The sequence below is a fragment of the Colletotrichum phormii genome, assembly GCF_030913505.1.
Source record: "Colletotrichum phormii strain CBS 102054 chromosome Unknown BDP81scaffold_1, whole genome shotgun sequence".
Lineage (NCBI taxonomy): Eukaryota > Fungi > Ascomycota > Sordariomycetes > Glomerellales > Glomerellaceae > Colletotrichum > Colletotrichum phormii.
The window spans coordinates 2225977-2250984 of record NW_026851443.1 but is presented as its reverse complement, the minus strand read 5'-3'; the positions used below and the strand labels follow the sequence as shown (position 1 = coordinate 2250984).

Genomic DNA, 25008 nt, shown 5'->3' with positions numbered 1-25008 from the left:
GGCGTCAAGTGGAACATTGGTAATCACGGCGACGGCTTCATGAAACGAGGTAGCTATGGCATGACACTCACGGGATATTGTTGGAGAATACAGTGCGGGTTAGTCTAGAGAGTGATTTTGTGATAGCAGCTGACTCTCAGAGTCTGTCGTTGCGTTGAGTATGTAGAGAGTTGAGGTTTGCAGTCCATGTTGGCGAGTCTTGCCGCGGTGTGCCCGCATATCGCCTCGAGTGAAGGGCCTCAATGATATTCACAGCTCAAAAGCAGGTTGTACTTACTTCCCAGACGGTTAATCTGCATTGGTTGTGTCTTGAACGTCGATGACGGCGGTGTTAGAAACCACTCAGCCTGGCTGACGAGACTGAATCACACACCTCGGAATATCGTCATCAGGTGACTCAACTTCAACATGTGACTTGTCTCCTCGGCAGAGTGCAGTTCTGGCATGACGGTCTTGGATTTTGCTTGACATATTGGCTGGCTTCTTTGATACATCGTGACGGATGTTTCCGGGGCTAGTGGTGATGATGTTGGTTGTCGATAGCATAGCTTCAATTCGTGTCAGATCTGGATGACACGGCAGTATATTTCCCTTGAGAGGGATCACATCATATAACCCATAATTGTTGTACATCTCTAGGCGAGGAGGGCGAATTATTTATTATGGTAGCTAGTTGGCAATATTCGAGTTCTTCCTTTTGGTAAATCTAAATTATAATAACTAGTAAAAAAAGAATTTTTGAAATTCGAAAGAACCTTATGAGAGCCCATAACGACAGATTTGTTATAAATCCTCTAATTGATCGGTATCTAGGCCTAGGGTAAATGTTAGTTGAGGCTGGAACAACTGCTGCCTGTTTGCTATCGCCTTGCGCAAGAGAGCAAGCGAGCATACGTCGGTGCCGTGCCACACGATCCAAGGTGCAGCAGACTGTGTAATAATGCTCAGGATGAAGATTCCTGCACGCCGCAAACTTTTCGTAAGGTAGTTCAAGTGTCCTCAGATGCCAGCTTCTTCGTCGGCGACATTCTGACCTTCCCGGTCAAGGAATCGACGCAGAAACGACTCAGCCCCGGAAGACCAAAAACCGTACCGACGTATGTCGTCGCTTTTGAACTTGGAAGCTTCCAGGAGAGAGAATATCAAGATCGTGGCATCGTATCTCTCGGGATCAGGTTAGGTTGCCTCCTCGTCACGGGTACTGACGCAAACCTTGGAGAAAATACATGAAAATGGGTGTGAATATAAGTTCACCAACTCGAAGATTTCGTCTTCTCGAAGCGAGTTTACCGGTTGCCACAAAACGCTAGTTTTAATATCTGCATTTGATCAAAAAGACTTCGAATGAGAACATATGAATCACTGCATTCCCATGTTTGGGCGAACACCTCCATAACACAGTTCCCCAACATCCATCATCAAAAGCCAGAGAGAGACACTTGGCTCATCTGTGTCATTATTATCTCTATTCAGGATATGCACAACATGTCCAGATCGCTCCTGACTCTCCTGACTCTCCTGAATAGAGTAGAGGTCGGTGACAGCACACTCAGCCGACACACGACTAGGAACTATTCTGCATGCGCTTGAGACGCTCCTCGGCGGCCCTCGCTCTTCTCTCCCGATCGAGCTTCATCCGCATCTCAGGAGTAAGGCCCCTAGCTTCTTCCACCCGCTTCTCTTGTGCGGTCTTCGTAGACGCTATAGCCGCCAGACCACCAGACTTTGGCTTCCTGCCATCAGCCTTGGGCCCTTCGACCCGTAACCTCTCTTCCTCAGCACGCCGTCTTGCTGTCTCCTGTTCATCCTTCTCTGTCCTATCTCTCTCGTCGCGCTTTTCAGCATCTGCCTTACTAAGAGGTGCTGGCACGCGCGCGGTTTCCCAATTCCACTTGTCCTCGCCGAGCTCTGATCGTGCCACCCGGAAGGCGTCTCTTGTGGCCCTGTCTCCTGCAAGTTCAAACGCAGTCTTGCCATCTTTGTTGGTGATCAGAGGCGATGCACAGCCACGTGTAATGAGGCCGAGAACTAGAGGCGCAGCATTTTGATTAGAAGCCAAGTGTAGGGGTGTTGGTGAGTGGTGATTTTGGTCTGACGGCTGAAACTGGAAGTCGGGAGACACATCATTTGTCTTGAGGTAGGACAGTAGGGCTGGAAGTTTCGAGCGTCGGATGAACGCCTGGATTTGTGATGTGTGTAATAGCGCAGTCTCCTCTTCTTCTGTGAGCTTCGGCTTCGTGGGCTTTGGAGCGGCAGTCTTCGCAGGAGTATGGGTCTCGGATTTCGGTTTAATCTCGTCCTCGGGATTGATTTCTCTGACTTTCAGTCTCGTGAGCTCAATGAATGATCTCATCAACTCGTTCTGTGTCGCTCTCCGCGTGCTGAACGGAAACCCTCGTATCCTAGCATCGTTGTGTTTCAATATTTGTCCATCGTACGGTCCGAACAGCGTTCTTCGATTCGTTGCCCCCGTTGCTCGAATGAAGAGAAGCTCAGACGTATCAAGCAATCCTTTCCATTCCTGGAGAAGATTGCGTACATCATCCACCAAAGCCTGTTCGTTGTACCGACGAATACTAGCACCGGCCGAGTGGGCATTTCCCTTGGAGTTGTCGTTGGCTGATTGCGAACCACCCTGCTTTCGTCTAGTCGTGTATCGATGGAATGTTTTGTGAGCAAGCACAGTTGCTTCGCGATTCATTGCGCCTGCTGAAGACTTGTTCTGTCGTGGCGGCAATGCTACGACCATGGCAGCGAAATGGCCACCACCAATCATGCACAAGAAGAAGTGAGGCCCTTTGTACGCCGCTGGTGGCGGTGCTGCGCCGTCTTTAGAGACCTTGGGAGCGGCTATTGGGTCCAACTGCTTCTTTCTGACGACTTCCACCAGCTTCGTCTCGTCGCGCTGCTCTTCGGGACTGAGGATAGCCCTGTAGAGGCCAAAGTATGTATTCGACGGGAGAACTGGCGAGCTGAACCAAATCAGAGGCGGATTGCCCTTCCCTCTACGTCGTATCGTGTCTTCGTCTCCGTCATTGTAATCTGCGGTTGGCGATGCGTACTTGTCGGCGAGCGTCGCCTGCTTCTTCAGCAGTGCTGTGAGTGTGGATTCCTTGCCATCTTCATCCTCAGACTCTTCCGAATCTGAGCCCGATAGACTCTCATCAAGGTCGCCGATCAGCTTTTCGAATTCATTCTCAGATACCGGCTTTGCGCTGCGCAGCTTCTGCTTCAGATTGTAGTGGTGCCAATCGGATTTCTGATGGCTTCGCTGATCGATGGCAGTGGGAAAGGTAACTCCGCAAAGGGAGCAGGCCTGTGAGCCGACGAGATCGGAGGAAGATGTGTCTTTCGAGGGAGGCGACGGAGGGGCCTGTTCGGGTATGGAGGCGTCGGGCTTAAGGGAGAGTGTTGTCAGGACTTCTTGGGGAAGATCATAGACTGCGACTGCGTTAGTTGACGATGGCGGGGTAGTAGTTGCAGAGAAGACGAACCGTAGAGAGGCCGCTTGAGAAGATCTGATGTATTTTTCGAAGCCATTTTGAGCTGTCCGACAAGCCCTCACGGCGGCTCCAGTTGTTGATTGTAGAATGAGGAATTGATGGGCCAATGTTGGTCCTCGTTTTGCGCCGTCGCAATGACTTAAAGCTCGGTATGGCGGGGCACTGCATCCGACTGATGACGAAGAGCTGGCTTTCGGAGATGACTCAGCCGGCGAATCTTAGAGCACGCAAGCCACAGGAGTTCGAGCGGGTGGCCGCCACAAAGCCCCGCGATATGTGGCTTGACGCTCTTGGTGGGTCCATCTGACACAGCGTTGACAGCCACCCACGTGATGCTACGGAGCGCGGTACGAACACATCAGGACAAGCTTGGCGGGGTTGAACAGGGGGCAAGGACGAAGGCAGCTGAAGTGACAGTAGGTTGGCGACCATCACGTCACCAAGCGTGGATTAGCTCCGTGGACCATGAGTGTGCCAACACTCCTTGGCTGAAGTGCTTGTTTGGATTTCTTGGCAAACTGAAGAAGCGCCCTGGGCTGCATTGTATGGACTGTCTTACCTGGCTTACAGGCTTATCTTGTTCCTCCTCTGCGACCTTGTTGCACATTGAGGTCGAGTGTCGGTACTTGTACCACCGTCATCGTCTGTCTAAGGTATATTATATGGCGCAACTTGCAAGCCGTGCTGGCAGAAACTTGGCCTGCGTCAGTGCACCCCTGGCCAGCTGATGATGTAACTCCACCAACGGTGCAGGAAACTGCGAGGTGTATCGCGACTCCCAATTTTATGTCTCCTTGCTGCACCTCGACTAGCCTTTGCCAAGACCAGGGAGGACAGGCAAGAAGATGGTGCCCGCCTGCTGGATGCAGCTAAGATAGGTACTCTGCTACCTCTGGTCTAAGCCACTATCGTCTCCCGATGGTCTCCCCTCCCCTCCCCGCTCTGGTGACGGTTCCCTGTCTCTGTTCCTCGTGCAACCTTAGTCGAATTACAAGTAGCCAAGCTGTCCCGTCATTCTTCCCATTCTGACCTGACTTTTCTCCTCAACTCAATCCAACCCCTCGAAGACCGATTGCTCTGATTCATAATATTGACCACTACAACTATTCCAACAAGTCAAAACAAACCATCATTCATCATGGACTTCGTCAAGAACCTTGCTGGAGGCAACAACAACAACAACAACAACAACAACAACGCAGCCTCTTCTGCTGACCAGCCCGAGAAGAAGGAGTCTGGCGGCTTCATGGACAAGATCAACGGCATGGCTGGTGGTGGCCGTGAGAGCGAGAAGCAGGAAGACGGCCTTGACAAAGGTGCGTGGGCTACTCTCTAAAACACCCAGTTACAAGACTAACATCACCCATAGCTGTCGACTTCGTCCAAGAAAAGTTCCTCGGTCAAGGTCCTCAAAACAACGAGAGCGCCGCCGAGCAGGCCAAAGACGAACAGATCAGCGATTTCATCCGTGGCCAGTACAAGAACACCACCGGCAAGGATATCCCCATTGAGGACAAGGACAAGAAGTACGGCCTGTAAATTCTTCGATCCTTCAGTCGAGCATCTCACAGGGGATGGAATCTGCACTCCGCTCGGGTTCATGAAGAAGGCGGCCTGGAAATGGCAGCTAGACAAAGTGGACTTGATGAGTGGTGGTACTCAGCACAACACATTTGGAAAAGGACCCTGGAATGGGCCTTTGAGAATTGTAACTACCTAGTAATACCTACGAAGTCACGACTTTAACGATTACAGCCCATGTATACACCCGTCTCCTCGTCGACTATGATGCTTGGGCCACTTTCTAGAATTTGACCAATCTGTCGTCGGCCTACCAGGTAGCTGCATGCTGTGTAGCTTGCAGATTCGAGAACAATGACCACGAACACCTCGCCTGCTGGGAACAAAGCCATTGTATAGGCAATTGAAGAAATTACCCAACTAAGGGTTATGCTTCCACGCACCTAGGTTCTTCGATTCAGCCCTTTGTAGTAGCTCTGCTGTTTCTGGTAGAACAATAGCTCCGTCCAAGTATCACAAAGCCAGACTTCGACCATTAATCCTCCGAGATGAAACATCTCCGCTGCCTGAACATGAACATATGATGAGTCTTATCTTACAAGGGAAGCCTAAGATGTATTGACGGTATTATATTTCTACATAGCCTCTGGTTCGCCATTTCCAAGTTGGGGGGCCCTTCAACGAAACCGAAGACCACAACGAAACCCGCTACAGATCAACTCCAAGATAAGGTTCTTATTGGAGCAACATTCGAAACTAAACATCATGTGCTTCACCCAGAAGACCATCCACACAGTATGTGCCCATTCCGCCGTAGAGCTAATCGAGTGCAAAAAGTTTCTCGCAAAAAGCGACAAGACTGACCGCAATGCCTGCATCGTACCTCTCTGCCAACACACCCAGGCCCTGGCCACAGTCCTCGGCTTCTGCCATCACTGCGAGGTAGTCTACAAAGACGTCGACGTCTCCTCTGTCAGTGCCTCGGAGCTGCTCGAAAATTACTGGAAATTCAAGGCCGTACAGAAATGGCACCACCCCGTCGATCCTCTTATGATCCCCGCCTCGGCGCTTACAGAAGCGAGCATGGAGCTTTCCTCATCGTGGTACACCTTCGCACGAAATGAAAAGGAACTAGGAAAAGACATGGTAATGGCTACTTCCGTGCAGTCACTGGTCCATGCCCTTGGCGAGCCCATCACACACCCTTCTTGCGATTTGTGCCGGAGGAAACATCGCACGGATGTCTGTCGGATGGCAGTTGGTGGACAGAGGGCGACTGTTAGCTGGGCTACACGTCTCGCCAATGCTGGGGACATCTTCAAGACGTACGAAGTCTCTCATGTGCTGAGCCACACCAGCAAAGCAGAAAATGCAAACTGTGGTGATTATGGAGATGAATCGGTGCTCTCCTCTGAAGAGGCTCGGACACCACCGCGAGTCGCTTTCATCTCACAGCCGCTTGGCTCCGAGAGCCCTCCGTCGCGCCGCCTGAACATCCATGAGCGCCGTGAGATTGAATTCCAGGAACGGCAGATATTGTTTGCTGAGCTCGCGGCCGGCCACGAGAAGGATATTGAAAGGCTCAAGGAGCAAGCAGAGCTTGAGATCAGAGCAGAGGAGGAGTTCAGGAAAGCGATAGCAGCCTCTGATGATGCTACTGGCGTCACCGCTTCTTCTAGCTCGGGTATCTCAACTAATTCACCTCCTTCACCCTTTCCTTCGGATGACATCGCGAATGCCTTCCCGAGCTTTAGTGGTCTTCATTGCGAGACCCCATTGATCGACGATGATGAATTTGGCGAGAGCAGCTCCACCTCATATCCTCTTCGCTACGATGAAAATGCTTATGCAGCTCTGGCAGGTGGTACCAAAAAGATACAAGATGTGCTCGAATTGCGTCAAGCTGCGATAGTGAAGCCAGAAAATAGCGTAAACCTGCACTCATACTACGGCGAGATAGGCGACATTAAAGAGGAGAATTCGGACGAACGAAGCGACACAATCGACGCACACATAACACTTTACTTGAGTGATGTCACTGGAGACGAATCCTCAACTTCAGAAAGGGACCGTCTTTCAGCCAGCAACGTGAGATTGCCAGATATCCCCCCACTTTCTCCCCTCACGATTGCTGGTCTCAATATACCATTCGAGAAAGTAAAACTTTCTAAGCCTCGCCCTCGCCCTATGATGCTAATGGAAGTAAATGGTTCAAAGGCAAGTCAATCCCACGAGAATGAGGGTTCGGGAACACAAAATGGCAAGGGTAAGAACATCGCCGGCCCCGTTCATTCGGGACCATTAACCGAAGCCCCACCCTTAGGGCCGGAGATCCGTCAGAAAGCCCCGCCTTGCCGGCCGCGCGGCCCCAGATATTGCTCAGAACACGCTGCTGAAAGAGACCCCGATTGTCACGGATGTCAGGCCGGGTGTTGGGTTGAGGTTGGCTTGCCGCCGGGTGAGCATGTCGAGGAGGCAGAGCCAAAGCTGATTTGAGGTGAGGGGTGGGGACTAGGTACCTTACACAGGTGAGTGGTCTATTGTAAGTACTTACACAAGTAGATAGCTGAGAATGTCTGACTGAAGTACATGATGAATTAAAGCGACACTGTGAGGTGATTTGGACCAAGACGAATCCCGCTTTGCAGCAAGATGCTGCTGAGTCACGACTCAGGGTTTACGACGTCAGAGCAGGACAGCGGGGAACTAACAACATAGTTCTGCTCCCATTCAGACAAATTTGCGACTCCCAGGGACTTGCAACATTATTCAGATCATCAAGCTACATACTACCAGTATAAGTTACGCCCACAACTTTCGACAACAATGGACGAACTTGGACAAGAGCACCAAGATAAACATGGGGATGGCCCACAGCCACGCACGGGGATGCGTGCAAACCAACGCAGAAACAGGAATGCTCCAGTTCCAGATAATAATGGCCAGCATCGCACTGCTTGTTTTACGTGCCGCGCGGCTAGACAAAAGTGCGACAGGCAAAACTCCTTGGTGGGTTCTCTCTCCACGCTCTCTTGGCGCACATAGGTGAAGTAAGCTGTCGCTGACGTCGCATGTAGCTCACGATGCGCCATTCAGGAACACGCTTGTTGCTACCCGCTTAGATCCAACCGAGGTCGGAAGGAAGGAAGCACCAAGTAAGTGATATTGAATCCGTCCAATGGTCTCCCGAAGAGTCCGCTGACGGAGAAACAGCAAGCCAGACACCGTTCAAAAGCTGTTAGACCGCATCAACGAGAGTCCTGTCCGGGACCAAGTCATTGCAGCCATCATCAACTCATCTAAAGCCCAGTCAGATCCAAACGTCTCAGCTCTAAACTCATTTTCGAGTTTAAGAGACAGTGTACCAGCTCAATCGGATGCGCCAGGAGCAAGGGAAACCTCTTCTCCTGCTCTTGTCGAGCAAAGTGAAGAGTCAGACTGCGATGGCCCACCGGACTCTACTCTTTTCCCTTGTCCGTGTTTAAAGCTGAAAAATGAGAGCTCTGTTGTGTCTCCCCTACACATCATGGCAGCAGCTTTTACAACAAAAGACACGAGTTCCGCAAATCAGAACGTCGACGCAGCCGTGCCACACCTGCCATTCGATGCAGTTGGACGCCGCGGCAACCAGAGCTCTATCAACAAACGGCTGATGGAGTATTTCAGTAAGTGGACACCAACTCGAAAGTTTCGTTCTGATCGTCTGTTGTGTATCGACTAATCACGATCTAGCACCTCGTCTGACGCATGATACGGATTGGCAAGTCCTAGCGTCTCAGTCTATCAACAGCACACTGAAGTTGGAGACCACCGCTTGTGACCCTGTAACTGCTCGCCTGGCGGATCAAGACGATGTGTCATTGTACTTTCAGCTGTTCGTATAAGGGGACCCTGACTAGTGTTTTACTTACCAAGAAACCTTACATTCAGGTTCTTCCAGACGCGCAACCCGCATCTAGGGCTATTAGACACAGACCTACATACCCCTAAATACGTCCGCCATGCATCTTTCACCCTCTTTTCTGTCATTTGCGCTCTCGGGTGCGCCATTTCGACACGTCCGCGGGATCGAATCCTGTACCCGACTCTGCTCTCCTTGGCTGAAGCTAATCTCGCATGGTCTATCGCGGTGCCAGTGAGATCGCTGGAGACGATCCAAGCCATTCTCGCAATGAAGTACTGGGCACCGATGTATCAGAGACAGGGGGACGATCCTCACTGGCTTCACATCAGTCATGTGAGCTCACCAAGAAGTCTGAGATCAAACCCAAGGAGATCACTGAGTTGACAACACCATGTTTCTTCCCCAGGCTGTACAACTCGCAAAAGAACTCGGAATCAACAAGCCTGCCACAATCACTGAGCTTGTCAAAGCTTTATCCCCCGACGAGACTATCGAGATGAGAGAGCGATTCTCACGCAATCTTGAAAGGACCTGGCTATATGTGTTCATAGCCGACAAGAGCTTCGGCATCGTCATGGGCCGCTCCCCAATTGTGGCGTGGAAAGAGCTCCCGCCTTGCCCTTGTCAATGGTGGAGAAAGTCGATGACAACACCTCTTGATCGTATGATTAGTGGCATCATTGAGATCAGGGTGCAGTTAGTGAGTGAAAGCATCTTTCTGAATACCACCTCTCCTATCTCTCTCGCTTTGATTCAGTGTCCGTGTCAAACAGTCGGAGTATAATGCCGAAAACTGGCATCCACAGCTCGAGTCCTTGAAACAATTAGAGCGGATGAAGAAGACCGCTGCATCCATTTAGAATTGGCATACGAAAAACTACAAAGTTCTTGATCGAACTTGCAAGATCAGATGCTACGAAAATGACGGGTCGTCTACACCCTCGTTGCCTATCCTAGCCTTCTACATGAAACACAGTCTCATGATTCTCAATGCGCAGGCTGCAAGGGAGTTAAAGAGACTCGGGGGGTCAACAGCCTTGACTATTGTCACGGTTGATAGCAAGGCGTTTGAAACTGCACGTCAACTTCTAGATCTCGTATTGCATGACCAAACGGTCAGCGACATTGGATTAGGGTGGCACAACAACTAGTTTGTAATGGTTGCCCACGCCATGACGGAAATCGTCCAAGTAAGTGGCTTTCCACTATTGTACACAAGCCTGTTAGGAATGACTGACTGGTCACGGGCTGTCGACGCGGCTTCTCTAAACCCAATGGATTGGCTCGATATGAGTTTTCTAGGCAACGAAGACTCGTTGGCTGTTCTCGAGAATATTAACTTCAACGACCTCGGCGACGATGGCGCTCTCCGATTCCCATGAGCTTTTCGTCCTGCATCAACTGGGAGGGGCGAAGTTAGCCATCGGCGCCAGAGAACGGGGCCGGTTGTGGATACTGGCAACTGTGGATCTTAAATCTCTAGAAATGGTAACGGTTCGTCTTCGCCCTCGATGAGGAGAGCAGACGGATAGAGCAGCCATAATCACCAAAGCATCGACGGTATTCGTCGCAGGTTTGGAAAATGGACAGCCTCGCGGCGTCACTTTGTCACATACGACCATACCTAATGGAAAAATCGGGATCCCGTCCGCTCTCCCATAGATAAGCCAATGAGGGCAGGCTCATCTAGAAGAGCGGGATCCCGGATGACTTAGCCTACAAAACGGTGCCCGGCTACGCCTCGCCCTTGGCGCCGCCGTACCGTCCTCTATCCGTAAACTACTTTAATCTGCCTACCCGCCCCGATAAAATCAGCTTTCTTTTATACCCCCGCTATTTTCCTCCCTGGCCCTCTAGACGTCGCCTTACTACTACCTATTACGTTATTACTTCTTTATTATATTTTATATTCTATAAAGTATAGGCTAGTATTACGTCCGCTATAGTTGGTCACTATGGGCGCGTAGCTATATAATACAGAACAAGGGATAATGATGCCGGAGTCATTATTATTAAAGCTTTTGCTTTATATTATAGTTAGTTACCTTAACCTACTCGTAACACAATAATGACTCTACTCTATATAGAGGGGTTATAAGTTCAATTCCCGCATGTCACGGGCTGGAGCCCGGTTGAGATCTCCGGCCTTGCCGGAGCCGCACACACACCCCTCTGCTGGGAAGCTGTCCGACCGCGACCTGTAATAACCGATTATTACATTGGATTATTACATCCGGTTATGCTGCAGGCCGGAGCCGGTCAAGATGTCCGGCTTTACTAGAGCTACTATTCTACCGCAGTATACCGCCGAGCCCGGGCACATTATACTATAGCTATATACGAATCCTTATAATTCCTCCTTTTCCTCCTTAACTTAGAATAGTCAATCGACGGCACCTCTACGTTAAACAAGCCTAGGGGCCAGCCCTTTATATATAAATAATTAAACTTGGTTTTTTAAATTAGCTATAAGTCAATAGTTAAACCTTTTCTGGCACGATAGCTTTAAGAGGTAAGTGATAAGACTCTTATACAAGAGTATTAAATGGTGAATATTCATATAGAAGCAAGAATATATGAATATAGGGGTAGTTAAGCGTATATAAAAGAGGTTGATAAATGTAAAGAGAGTATATAGTTAGATTACTATATGAGAAGTGTCACGGTAGCAGGCAGGTTGCTTGGCAGGTGGATGCTGGGCAGGCGGATCAGACAATCTATTGCTACGGGCAGGCTCTATCCTAAGCAGGTACAGGCTCTGTTGACAAGACGTAGCTCAAGGAGCTACGTTTCTGGACATGCGCGACAGAATACAGGATGCAGAGTTTTATCCAGCCTCAGGCTTACGTAACCCGGCCACCGGGTTACTCAACACCAACCTCAAGGTTGGGGTCTAGGACAGCGGGTCTGTGACAAGAAGTTGCTTGCTTAACGAAAGGTCTAAGTAGGTAAAAAGATGCCCTTATATAGGCATAAGATCCTCCGACTAGAATATTCCATTGCTTATTAATTATATCATAATTAATAAGCATATACGTAAGTGAATGCGTAATTGTAATACGTAATACCTTTCAAGTAAATTCCAGTGCATTTTATTACCTTCCGGTGCCTTCTTTCGCTCACGTAAGCTTACATAACCAATCTTGCTTACGTAATCAATATCTATATTAATCTATACCTCTTATAGATTAATATGATATATAATATACTTACGTAATATGAATAATAAGGCAAATACTAAGGTAAAAGATTTATCTTTTCAACACCTTTTGAGTTAACATTTTAACGGGTCTTTTATTTTATATTTAAAATAAAAGATTAATTATATTTTCTATATAAACGAATTATAAAAGAAATTCTTTGAAGTCTTGTTTAATAATATATGAGTTAAAAATATTTTCTCCTTAGTCCAATCGAGTTTATATTGTTAAAGTTAGATATAATCATAATATAATTAATTAATTGTTTAGTTATATAAAGACTAAGAGGTTAGAGGTAGGCAAAAAGAGAAAAGGTAAATAAGTTGAGGTACGAGTTGGGATAATCAGAGAATCGATTGTATTGATGATTATTCTATGATATGGTGGGAAAGTGTAGTCTATATATAATACAAATATCACATGTAATCATATGTAATCACATGTAATCACATGTAATGCTTAAGTCCGAGCATTTATTATTAAGTTTATACAGGCATATGTGCCTGTCGGCGCTTTAACATGTATATGTAAAGCGTATTTACGTTCGGGCTGTACATGCGTACAAAGCGTTGTATCTCAGTAGATACGTACTTCGGTTGAGTGTTACGAGCAGGTCAAGGCAACCAACTGTGGCACAAAGCAAAAGCTTCGATAATGATGACTCCGTATCATTTTCCCTTGTTCTGCGTTATGTGGCTACGCGCTCACATGTTACGACCCAACATGCATGACCAAGAACAGGGCCTGCCCCGCAGGCTCGCGGCGGTTATAATACACCACATATGCAGGAGATAAGGGACACTAGGCACCCTCTCACGGAACGGAAGAACTATGGTACAAGTCACGTGATGATAAGATAAGACATGAGCGGCCATGGTGGGGCCATGAGCGCTCATGCCGAACAATGAGCGCTCACCCGATCAGAGGAACTGATCATTGACAAGGGATATGTTCAGGACCAGGACTTGTATATAGGATGGACTCGAGCCGGACTCTAGGACAGACTTTCCATAGCTCTTCAGCAATTAACTTCGTATCAGATCTTATGATCGCTTTCAGCTATCTTTCCTGAGAACCTCTTTGATAAGACTACGATTGATCACCGCAGCCTTCCCTTACCTTACGACTTACAGACATAGCTTCCCTGAAGCTATCCACGACTACGATTACTGTTACCAGTTCCGCAGCCTCAACTTCTGCAAACATACCTCACTACGACTAGCTGGCCGTAACATCACAGTGACAAGTTGCGGCGGGCGTAACATTGAGCCTCTTATTACCATGTAACTTCTTAAGTACGTAACTCTTATAGTACTAATTAAGTAACTTAACGTGGTTTACCAGTCAGCCGCGCATTTCCTTATCGCATACTAAATTGCATATTTACCTAATTTCTTTGAATAATAACTAGTTAATTAAAAATATTTCAGTAACTATCTTGTTACGAGCTGGACAAGGCAACCAACTGTGGCACAAAGCAAAAGCTTCGATAATGATGACTCCGGCATCATTGTCCCTTGTTCTGCATTATATAGCTACGCGCCCACAGTGACAAGTTGCGGCGGGCGTAACATATCTCTAAATAGAAATTAATTTTCAAAACTTTTTATTTAGTTTCGTGACTCTTATCAAAGACTAATGAAAAAATTTGAACGTTATATAACCAACAATGAAAAAGATATTAATTATATAATCTAGGCGACTTAGTATACGATAAGGAAATGCGCGGCTGACTGATATGCGCGGCTGACTGGTAAACCACGTTATAAGTTTTAGAATTTTAGTAAATATTCTAAGTTAAAGTACTTTTAAGGATACTATAGGTCTTTATAATTTTATATATTTGATTTATAACTAATAGCGTATATCGTTCGGATCGTCTCAATAGCGAGAATAATTTTGTCTTTTTAGGTGTAAATTGGCATTGTGGTTGTTGGGTTGTTACGCGTCAAAAGTTAAAGTGGTTGGAAACAAAGCGAGTCATAAAGAAAGTGCGCGGCTGACTGATATCCGCGGCTGAGTGGTAAACCACGTTAATTAATCACAATTCTAATTAGTGAGAATTGAGAACACGAGGCGACGCTAACCCCTCCTACTTAACTACTCACCCCGATGCAGTAAAAGTACTGGGGCCATATCTGTGTGCCGCAGTTCTCCCCGTTAGCACCAACCACCGTATTCCACTGATAAAACAAAGACAACTCGATACCAGCATCATTAGCCAACTTCCAGCACCCATCGCCGCTAAAAGCCTCCATGAACTTGTTGCAGTTGGCATCGATACCCGCCTGCGTCGTAGTCGGCTTGGCGGGGCCGGCTGTAGTTGTCGTCGGTAGTGGGACTGTCCCGGAGCCGGACGCCGCGATGCAGTAGTAGTAGTCCGGCCACACATATGTCCCACAGTTCTCTCCCGCGACCCCCAGCACGGGATTTAACTTGTAAAACAACTCCGCCGAGATCCCGGCCGCTGTGAACATGAACCAGCACCCGTCGCCAGCCTTGGCCTGCACGAATTCGGTGCAGTCAGCGGCGGTCCCAGCGTGCGTCGCCGTCGGCTTAGCCGGGTCCGCTGCCTTTGTCGTCGTCGGGGCCAGCGAAGACGTCGAGCTGGTGCCGATGCAGTAGAAATATGTCGGCCAGATCTGCGTCCCGCAGTTCTCGCCCGCGGCGCCGAGGACTGGGTTCCACGCGTAGAACTGCGACGCTTCGATGCCGGCCGCCGTGTACATGGCCCAGCATCCGTCGCCGGACTGGGCCTCAACCCATTTGTTGCATTCAGAGGGCTGTCCCGCCTGCGTGTTCGTCGGCCTCGGGACAGCCGAGGTCGTAATGGCGGCGGGCGGGGCGCTCGTGGTCGTTGGGCTCCCCTCGCCGTTGACGCCGACGCAGTAGTAGTAGTCCCGCCACACTTTTGTGTCGCAGAACTCGCCGCTGGCGCCGAGGATGGGGTTGAGCTCGAAGAGGCGGGATTGCTCCACGCCCGCATCGTTTGCAATCTTCCAGCAGTTGGCGCCGGCGCTCGCGAGGACGTAGCGCGTGCAGTCAGCGGCTATGCCCTCCTGGAACAGCCAGGGGTCGATGGGGATCAATGGGTTGTCGATGATTTCAAGGGTCGGAGTGCTGCCCGGGCCGCCGCGGACGGGGCCTTCGGAGCTGTCGGGGAGGGATTCGATTGCTGGGGGGATCCAGGAGCCGCCAGGGCGCCTGCATATATGTTAGTCTCTGGTTATGAGGGATTAAGTTGACGGGAGGGCTTACGATATGCAGATGTACTGGTCTGGGACGAGGTGGTCGCAGGCGCCAAGTATGTTTGGGTTCCAGGTTGCTAGTTGGGCTCCGTTGACGGGGTCCGTCGCATTTGAGACAGCAGTGGCGATGGATTCGCTGGGAATATTGTGTAAGCTGAAGGTTTCTAGTAAAGAAGCAAAATAGGAGACCCATCTCACCAAGTCTGACCCTCGTGCACACGGAGGAGCTGGCAGGGCTCAGGGCCACACACCTCTCCCGACTCAACCCAGCACGCAGAGTTACCCGTCGTAACAAGGATAGAGCCCGTTGCCACACCGTTATACAGCGCGACGTCGTTACAAGCTTCGAAGTCGTCGCTTTTTGTCGTTACCAGCACGTCGAGGATATTCTCCTCGGCATAACAGGCCAGCTCGGTAGGGTCCCTCGGCAGGTTCGTGTCCGTGACAGTGCCCGGCCCAGCTCCATACGTTGGCGTGGGAACGTAGGCCGTCGGGTAGGCGGGCATCTTGCGCGTTGAGATGTCGGCGGCCAGCGTCGTCTGACAGACAATTTGGATGTCCTGGAACTGCTCGACGAGGTAGTCCGAGTGGTCCTCGTCAGGGAGGTATTCGGACTCGATGCGGGTGTGCAGAAGCTTCAGGAAGCACTCGGAACACAGCAGGTCATCGTCGTAAAGGTTGGCCATGCGACTATTCTCGGCCGTCACGTTTCCCGGGTTGGAGCACCAGGGGTCGGCCGGAGTAGCGGCGCAGTCCGGGCGAACGACGTCGGAGCCGGTCCAGGTCTGCGACTCGACAAAGCACCACTCGTCGGCTGAGGAGCGAGTGCACGCGAGCTCTAGACCCTCGGCGAAGCGGCCGGAGAGAGTATCTGCCTCAACGTAGCTGCGGCCGGAGCGGAGCCATTCGCCGACGCATACGTCGGCGACGTCCTCCTTCCACTGCCGGCTGGAGGCCAGGCAGCTCTCAGTGCAGAGCTGAGTGGTGTTTTCTGCAGTCCACCAGACGCTGTCTGCTTTGACGGTCCATTGGTAGAGGTCCTGGTCGCAGTCCAGGGTTGCGTTTCTCGAAATGGAGGTTAGCTAGATGCCTTGCGAGTGTTGTACGCTGGTACGGGCTTACAACGCAGTGACGCAAGTCGCAGTGATATTGAGGACATTGGAGAGCCCTTCCGTATCGACGAGAGGCCACAAGACGAAGGCAGAGGAACATGTGACCAACAAGGCCAAGGCCGTGGAGACCTTTGTAAAGAACGACATGACTGCGAATCAGTCAAAGGTAGAGACAGACAGCCCGAGGGCGAAAGATGAAGATTCAAGACCGTAGAAGCGGTTATGGGAGAGGGAAAAGGAGAAAGCCCAGCTTCAAGCGTAACGTCCAAGGGTAACCTCAACTAATATCGCATAGCTTGAGATGTTCGAGCCCCTCTTGCTCGAGGAACAAGGTCTCGAAGGGTCTATCACATGAGTGAGCGTCGACCATCGCCAGCGTTAGTTGTCGGCTAGGATCATGTTCATTACCAAGTCTCCAAAATAAAAAGCCGCGTCCATTTCGATTCAAGGAACGAAGATCTATCTGTATCCCAAGCTGCAAGGTACGCCCGGATTCATCGGGAATGGCCCGATTTGGGATGTGGACCGTAAGAACGCCACGGCGGTAAGGGTACAACCACCCGCCCTTGTTGCAGACCCCCTGAAGGGCACCTCAGTGGCGTACGGAGAGAGCCTTACTCTGCCCTACCGGTCCAACGGGTTGTTTAAGCGGTTGCCAGCGGCTGAGCAACTTGCGGATGGGATGAAAGGGGCGTAAGACGAGAGTGGGAATCCCTGCCAAGTATGTTGGTAGGTGAGTATTTATGTTCCAGGTAAGCTTATCTAATTAACATCCATGGATATCTAAAAGTATTGTAGGTCAACTCTTTCGGTGCCTCCTGCCCTTTTCTCTCCAGCCTCTTCCTTGGCACATGCTAGCAACATCTTAGTCGGGATCTTGTCCGTAGGAGCGAGAGTGTTCTCGGAGCGTAGCAAATCCCCAAATATCTTAAATTTATATATCCATGGCGATAGGTTGTTTAACCCTGCCGGCGCCGCCCGAACCGCACCCGCTTTTGCGCATTTCCTACTACGACGTACGGTAAAATCTTCAGCTATTCGACGACCGCCGCATCGAGCCTCCTTGGCTAAGTCAGACAATGCTACCATGTCGTTAAAAATCGTTCAATAAATGCATTAGCGGCCCGTTATCACCCTGCAGAGACAACGTTGTGTTACTCTAAGGGGGCACAAGCTCTCAGACGCTATGTAGACGCATAATCGATATCACAATGCAAAGCCGGAGATTACACTGCGCCGAGACAAGCTTCACCAAGAACTTCGGAGGCTACCCGACCGAATGCAAAGGGAAAGGCACGAGGTCTAGCGGGCTCGAGGCATGTCTGGACCGAACGGTTCCAAGCCGCCATGGGAGGAAGTTGTCGACAATAGCGTCTGGCCTCAGTTTACCGGTCCGAATGTCTGACAGGCATTGCGATGCTGCCGCCTGATAAGCTTTCCCACGACGCCGCCTATCTCCTTCTCAGAGCATATCATCTCTTCACTATCCGTTCTTAATCACCCTGCCCTTCAGCGGTGCATCACTCACCCTCTTTGCAAGCCTCTAGTGCGACACAAAGTCACTATCCAGTCTTTTCCCATCTCGATGAGTCACGGGCATCCATAGTCCGGAGCCATGCTCATCAACTTACTTGGCCTCCTGGCCTACGGCACGCTCTCTTGGGCGGCTGGCTCAAACTCTTCGCTCATTGCATCAAATCACACCGATAACTACAATGCCAGCGAGGCAATTGAGATCTTCAAGGCCCGGTCTAATGTCGAACCCAACTTTCGACTTAACTCGGCATTTTCCATCCTCGGCGTCGATGCCCCGGCTGAATTGCTCGAGCTTCCAGTCGGCACCTGCGACGCGGAGACGCCTTGCGTCAACGGTGCCTGCTGCAGCGGTGTAAGTCGACAATGTTGGTTAGAGTTGCTTGGTTTGACATGCTGACTTGATTTTGACACATAGATCTCCGGGCTGTGCGGGTACTCCCTGGCTGAGTGCGGCGTCGGCAGTTGTACCTCCAACTGTGACGCCAAAGCCGAGTGCGGCGAATACGGAACACCGGGAAAGCAAACTTGCCCTTTGGGAGTCTGCTGCTCCAAGTTTGGGTAAGCCTGCGTCTGTTGTTGAATGCATAACACATTTCTGAATTGGTGATCAGCTTCTGTGGTTCCACCGACGAGTTCTGCAACGCGGATGAAGGTTGCCAGAAGGCATTTGGAGGCTGCGGTCCTCCAAAACGCCCTTCTTGTAGCAAGGACGGCACGAGTAGTACGTAGTGTCCCGAACCAGCCGCTTGTTCAAGTTGGTTATTGCTAATTTCCAGATGTACAGTCAATAAGCGGTCCATTGGCTACTACGAGACATGGGCAAACACGCGCTCATGCAGCGCTGTTGCCCCCGAGGACCTCAACCTTCAAGGCCTCACACATGTCAATTTTGCCTTCATGTTCTTCGAGCCCGACACATTTAAGCTCACGCCGATGGACAAGAATGCCGGTTCGCTCCTGAGCCGGTTTACGAAAATTAAGGAGAGGAAGCCAGGCCTGGAAACGTGGGTCAGTGTTGGAGGATGGTCCTTTAACGATCGTAAGAACTGCTTCTGCGATTTGAAGAGGCCATGATTGCTAACAGTGTCATACTAGCGGGCAAGTACCAGCAAGCCTTCAGTATTATGTCCAGTACAGCTGCGAACCGTAAGAAGTTCATCGACAACCTCATCAAGTTCATGGAGACATACGGGTTTGATGGTAAATGTTTTGTAATCGCACGCCATGAACGTCACTGACTCCGACAGGTATGGACATGGACTGGGAGTATCCGACAGCAGGTAAGTTCTGAGTTTCAAATCATCAATCAATAGTTATGCATATTACTCACATTGCGCCTCCAGATGACCGTGGCGGCAAGCCTGAGGACAAGAACAGCTTCGTGCTGCTCTCCAAAGACATCAAAGAGGCTTTCGCCAAGAAGAAATATGGCTATTCCCTCACCCTACCCGCTGTCAAGTTGGGATGTTGACGCAGGGTGGAAGCTCTCAGAGGCCAACTGCAGTTAGGGGTAGAATGATGAATTACTGAAGTCTGCTCCTCCCTCGACGTGTACTCCCTGCGCTGTATATATATCTGAGCTGTTCCTTTGTTGCTTGGACTCCTTACTACCTCTTACTAGCCCCTATCCGGGAGGGCTCTGACACCCGCCTCCTACTGGTACCTGCAGCACTTCGACTTGGCCAAGCTCCAACCTCATGTCGATTGGTTCAACCTCATGTCGTACGACCTTCACGGCACATGGGATGCAGCCTCAAAGTTCGTGGGACCATATTTGGCAACCCACACCAACCTCACCGAAATTGATCTCGGTCTGGACCTGCTTTGGAGAGCTGGAGTAAAGCCTGGAAATATTGTTCTAGGCCAGGGACGTGAGTTTCATATCCCCATGCCTGCTCCCAAATGTTTGCATACTGACTAAGATGGTCAAGTGTACGGCCGTTCCTTCACCCTAAAAGACCCCAACTGCAATACGCCTAATGGCGTATGCCAGTTCGCCGGCGGCGCCGAGGCAGGTCCTTGTTCCAAGGCATCAGGCATTCTCAATCTGCAAGAGATCATGGACATAATCGATGACAAAAAGCTCAAACCAACTCACGATGAAAAGGCCGGGGTTAAGTGGATTCATTGGGGCAACGATCAATGGGTGTCCTATGATGACGCTGACACTCTCATGCAAAAACGCGAGTTTGCTGCCTCTCGTTGCCTCGGGGGGATGATGATCTGGGCTCTGGATCAGATAGACCAGGAGTCAGAGGGGTTCGCCGGAGGCCTGACGCCGGAAGAGCTCGAGGAGGCCGAGAGCATGTACCAAGACGATGCTGCGAGGGGTGTCTGCTACACCACTATGTGCGACGAGAAGTGTCGCAACGGCGACCACGAGGCTTCACAAATGAGAGGACAGCCCGGGACATTGTCAACAATGTCCCGCTGCCCCAAAGACCAAGTACGCCGCCTCTGTTGTATCAAGGGGACTACTATGGGCACTTGCAAGTGGCGCGGCTTCCGAGGTATGGGCCTCTCCTGCACTGGTGGTTGCGGTCAAGGGGAGACAGAGCTCACAATCAACACCAACCACCAGAGCAAGGACGAAGACCAGACTTGCACAGGTGGCACTCAGAGCTATTGCTGTGCTGGCTTCAAGCCTCCGATTTCGAGAGAACAGATCCAGGAGAAGTTCGAAGACGAGGTGGCGGATCTGGCTCTTGAAGCCGCCGAGACTCTTGCTCTTGAAATCGCAGCCAAGGCCTTCTGCCGCGTGGCTATCATGGCCGCAACGCTTCGCCTCCGCCTGATCCCTATTGTCGGTTGGATCGCTTCCATTGCCCTCCAGATCGCCATGCCCGCTTTGGTGAGTGTGTGCGCCAAGGGTGTCGCAAAGGCCGGCAAGTCCGTCTTCAAGTTTAAGGGCAAGGACTACGATGTCAAGCTAGACAAGCCGCTGACTACCAAGGGCAACCGTCCCGCGATCCAGTCACCTACTAAAGCGAAAGAGCGCCCACAGACTTGCAAGAAGAAGAATCTAGCCAAGAGAGTCGCAATCAGGCCTGCTACTGCATGGGATGAGGTTTGGGCCGCGCCCGCAGGTCGTCACGTATTGAGGCGTACTTGCTATGGCGACAGGGCCTCTCAGGCTTGCTACCACTACAGTTCCGTCATCAACCGGCGTCCGGATCTCAAATCTCTCACTTGTGGTAACGTTCACGGCGGTGCTGATCGCGAAGTACGAGACGAGTATCACAATCAGCACCATAAGGACTGGAGTAGTGGTTGGATGCAAGAGCCCATCGAGTGTCAGCGAGACGAGTACCCTGGAGCAGCCGTCTGGCGTGCACGCGACAAGAGCGTCTGGATTCGTCTGATTCCCCGAGCTGACAACGCTGCGGCGAATGCGTTGTTCAGGGGATGCCCAGACAGAGAAGTCGATGAGCTAGTAGGTGAGCATAAGACCAGCGAGACCGTCGATTGCAATGGCAAAAGTACAGAGTGGTGGGTTAGGACGCTGCGCAAGATGGAGACCGTCATCGACATCAACTTTGCCAATATGGAAAACATGCCCCCTGACTGGGGAATCACCGCCAACCCGTGCTGGCCCTCGACCCTCGTTCCGGACCCTGGCTTCGCGCTCCTGACCGATGACCCGTGGTACGCCAACAAGGCGGCCAACCGTGCTTACACGCAGTACTATGCCGCAGCTCCTCTCGCACAGTTCACCAACGGCAAACAAAACCGACCCGGGTACGGCTTCACCAAGAAGAAGTCGACCAACCCTAAGCCACCAACCCAGCCCGACAGCGACTCCGATACCGACATGCCCGACTACCCGGACGACGACTCAGATGACGAGGACTACCCCGGAAGTCGTCGCCGCGCGGTGGATGAGATCCACAGCGGCAACAGGTCGCCCAACGATCTCATCATCGACGAGGGCAACTCTACCCGCCGGCCCACCGCCGAGGAGCTGCTCGAAGACTTCGGACTCATCAAGTGCGAGGACCAGCACTGCCAGAGCGAAATGGAGGAGCTCGGCTACGCGTCGCTCCCGGTCGAGCACGGGATCGTGGCTACTGCCACCTCGCCGGCCACTGTTACTGCGGTCACGACGAGTTTCGCCGAGGCCAGCGACATGGAGCTGCCTACTTCCTTGAGACACGCGCTGGGAGTCTCCGCTGACGTGACGGACGCTGCGAGGTCCATCATCACTCCTGCGCCAAGGCATAACCCCACCATTTAATAAGGCCGAACACGTCTTTCCATGGACCATGGCCGTGGGAGTTGAGGTGTGAGGAGATGAATGTCAAGGACCAGCTTGGTTCTCGTCGAGGGAGCTGAATGACTTTAAAGGTTGCCAAAAATTTGTAAATTTCCGTCTGTTCTTCAACCTTAGATACAAGCGATATCACAGTTCTGTTCCTCAGACATGGCCGCATTAAAAACTAGCTGTGGTTCGTGAAGTATGGAAGAGGCTGGCTGCGCCGAACTCCACCGTACGTAGTAGCAGTTTCCGAATAATATATTCATCACAACAGATCACTATGGGACAATGAGAATCCAAAACGTCGACTACGTAGATAAATATGCCAGACCCTAGGAAACAATCTGCCTACAACAAAAGCAAAACAACACCCACGAATCTCTGTGCCTGTGCAGCTCAGAGACAGAAGTAGGGGAGCGACCAGATGTGACCACTAGACTGGTGTCTTGCTGTGGGGTACCCACATAAATAAAGTATTTAAGCACCCCTAGTCTCCCCAACTCACACTTACCTTGCAGGTTCCACTTTCACGACAACCGCAGTCATAAATCGCCCCAATGTCGACACACACGCCCATTTCGGTTCCATCTGGTCCTCTTTACGACCGTAATGTCATCATCGAAAGTATCAAGCAGTATTTCGAGCTGCTTTCACGAATGGTCTCGTTCAGACCCGAGTGCATAAAGAGCCCCCCTAAGAACGGATGGAGCGATGACGAACTTCCCCTTGAGAAGTTCCGGATCCTCGGGTTCAATGAGAGGGTAGTTGACCTTTGTGAGTATATCTCGATCTCTCTTTATTCCTGATCGAAACTGATGGAGTCGTCGAAAAAAGTACGCCACTTGCCATATGTGGAGAGCGAGAAGCCGGTCTACCCATCCACGCAGAGCATCAGCTACCTCAAAGACTCGTATCTCTTCTCAGAACCCGAAGGCGAATTCAGGACCAAGCAGCCACTTGTGCTTGAGCTCTGGCCGTTCGAAGGCGAGAAGATTCAAGAGGGAATCGTCGCCCTTTCAGGGCAGGCGGACGGGGGCTTAGCTATGTGGTGGCTGCTCGACACCCGCACCGGTAATAATGATGTGGCCTTGTGAGAGCTATCTGAGGCTGATTGAATGTGCTGACTATAGGCGAGGTCACTCCTCATGATGCGTACACACACGTGCCGGACGAAGAGATACCCGAGGACGAGCCCTGGCGGACGGCTAAGCCACGGCCGGCTGCAGAGTACTTCAAAGAACTCAGAGAGAGCCTGATCTTACTCGAGATGATTCCGATACCGACGCACATGCCCGGGGGAGACTGGAAAATCTGGCGGCTGGAGGACTTTGGAGAGGAACACCGCCACTGGGTTCATGTAAGTTTTTCAGTCGGCTGGTGGTTATTAGGGGCTTTTTTGCTGATCTTATGGATTTAGGAAGCTCAGGATATCTATAGGGAATGTGGTTGGCCCGCCGAGGATCGGTTTGATCGGTCAAAGTGTCGGAGTTTACTTAAGAAGATGTTAAAGAAACGTTGGGACACATCAAGCGAGGGGAGAAGTTAAAAGACTGTCACGGCCCTGCGTGGACATACCCTGCTCCGTCCCAGCGAGCCTAGCCCTATAAGGCTAGGCTCCGGTTATGTAAGCCTACATTGTCAAAACCTATCCCATCGAGTGCCAATTGGCAACAGGTACATTATGCCCAGTTTTGACCCACTTTTGCCCCCTCACCGCGGGAATACATGACGGTACGTCATCAACCCCTATATTTTCCCAGCTGCGTTCACCACCACAACTAACATTTCTACAGATGGGCAACTGTCGCGATGTCCTCAAGCGACTCTGATGCGTCTGATTCGTCAGCGCTTTCACATATCACCGTCGCAGTACTTCCCGAAGACCTTGATAGCGCCTGTACAGCTCAATGTAGGCCCGAGAGGTGTGATAACGCAACTGTACGCCCACACGAATCGCCTCCGCTAGAAAGGGGCACAACGGGCCAATTCAACCCCCTCGACGTGCCCTACCGCGCCGCAACAGTACGGGGTCTATCTACTACCCCTTTAGAGCTTTTTCAGCAGTATGTGCCTTTGAGGCTGGTTGAATCGTGGGTACAGTGGACCAATGAAGCCGCAGTACGAGGCCCTGTTCAACAACACTCACGATCCCACAGAAAAAAGACGAGGTCAGGGTGCCTGCAGTGTGGAGTAGCGCTTTGTAACTCGGATGATTGCTGGTACCTCTTTCATAGTCAGAGTATATAGACAACAGAAGTATCCATAATCTAGGCTTTTTGGTTGGCTAGAAGAAGTCTTGGCTGTCTCCTGAGTGGTCAGTTCCCCTCAAGGGCATGTACCTGTTGCCAATTGGCACTCGATGGGATAGTCTGTCCGAAATCATGCAGCGTAGCCTCTCGAGCTACGTCTTGTCAACAGAGCCTGTGCCTACTGAGGATAGAGCCTGAACTATAGCTTAGTGTTACGACCCGTATGCAAGGATAACAGTTGACCGACCCACTTAGGCGTTAGGCGGCTATAACAAGATACTTGTACTACACGATCACGGGAACAGCAGAGACTCACTTAAGAACGGAAAAACTAACGTAGTTCACAAGCGAGTGAGCCACACAAGCGAGTGGGCCACTCCCTTTGTTACGGCCAGCTAGTCGTAGGGGTAGTTTGCAGAAGTTGAGGCTGCGGAACTGGTAACGGTAATCGTAGTCGTGGAATAGTTTCAAGGAAACTAT

The 25008-nt window shown here is 50.9% G+C and overlaps 7 protein-coding genes across 7 annotated transcripts; 5 read left to right on the top strand and 2 right to left on the bottom strand.

Annotated features, from left to right (window-relative positions):
- Positions 1-1236: 1236 nt before the first annotated feature.
- On the bottom strand, positions 1237-3592 carry BDP81DRAFT_363532 (ankyrin repeat and zinc finger domain-containing protein). The gene is made up of 2 exons (XM_060586469.1): positions 3495-3592; positions 1237-3441 (listed from the first exon to the last, which is right to left on the bottom strand). The coding sequence occupies exons 1-2, from the start codon at positions 3538-3540 to the stop codon at positions 1565-1567; spliced, it is 1923 nt and encodes a 640-aa protein (XP_060451846.1). The 5' UTR covers positions 3541-3592; the 3' UTR covers positions 1237-1564.
- A 1049-nt stretch (positions 3593-4641) lies between these two features.
- Positions 4642-5042, top strand: BDP81DRAFT_306395 (uncharacterized protein; the record flags this gene model as incomplete). Its single annotated transcript, XM_060583270.1, has 2 exons — positions 4642-4819; positions 4873-5042. 2 exons carry the CDS (start codon positions 4642-4644, stop codon positions 5040-5042), a joined length of 348 nt encoding a protein of 115 aa, XP_060451845.1.
- Positions 5043-5789: 747 nt separating this feature from the next.
- On the top strand, positions 5790-6314 carry BDP81DRAFT_299068 (uncharacterized protein; the record flags this gene model as incomplete). The annotated part of the gene is made up of 1 exon (XM_060583112.1): positions 5790-6314. A coding segment is annotated over one exon (525 nt), but the record flags the coding sequence as incomplete, so codon positions are not given.
- A 1599-nt stretch (positions 6315-7913) lies between these two features.
- Positions 7914-10079, top strand: BDP81DRAFT_305837 (fungal-specific transcription factor domain-containing protein; the record flags this gene model as incomplete). Its single annotated transcript, XM_060583212.1, has 7 exons — positions 7914-8033; positions 8242-8503; positions 8561-8689; positions 8757-8898; positions 8955-9261; positions 9335-9700; positions 9789-10079. The coding sequence occupies 7 exons, from the start codon at positions 7914-7916 to the stop codon at positions 10077-10079; spliced, it is 1617 nt and encodes a 538-aa protein (XP_060451843.1).
- Positions 10080-14224: 4145 nt separating this feature from the next.
- On the bottom strand, positions 14225-16635 carry BDP81DRAFT_456637 (uncharacterized protein; the record flags this gene model as incomplete). Its single annotated transcript, XM_060593198.1, has 4 exons — positions 14225-15332; positions 15387-15512; positions 15575-16441; positions 16499-16635. 4 exons carry the CDS (start codon positions 16633-16635, stop codon positions 14225-14227), a joined length of 2238 nt encoding a protein of 745 aa, XP_060451842.1.
- Positions 16636-18103: 1468 nt separating this feature from the next.
- On the top strand, positions 18104-22258 carry BDP81DRAFT_388694 (uncharacterized protein; the record flags this gene model as incomplete). The annotated part of the gene is made up of 9 exons (XM_060587164.1): positions 18104-18376; positions 18440-18582; positions 18636-18745; positions 18809-19063; positions 19120-19224; positions 19272-19304; positions 19368-19477; positions 19646-19895; positions 19956-22258. The coding sequence occupies 9 exons, from the start codon at positions 18104-18106 to the stop codon at positions 22256-22258; spliced, it is 3582 nt and encodes a 1193-aa protein (XP_060451841.1).
- A 136-nt stretch (positions 22259-22394) lies between these two features.
- BDP81DRAFT_413491 (uncharacterized protein) lies at positions 22395-24010 on the top strand. Its single transcript, XM_060589290.1, has 5 exons — positions 22395-23053; positions 23114-23350; positions 23410-23636; positions 23697-23903; positions 23954-24010. Exons 1-4 carry the CDS (start codon positions 22837-22839, stop codon positions 23823-23825), a joined length of 810 nt encoding a protein of 269 aa, XP_060451840.1. The 5' UTR covers positions 22395-22836; the 3' UTR covers positions 23826-23903; positions 23954-24010.
- The last annotated feature ends 998 nt before the right edge of the window (positions 24011-25008 follow it).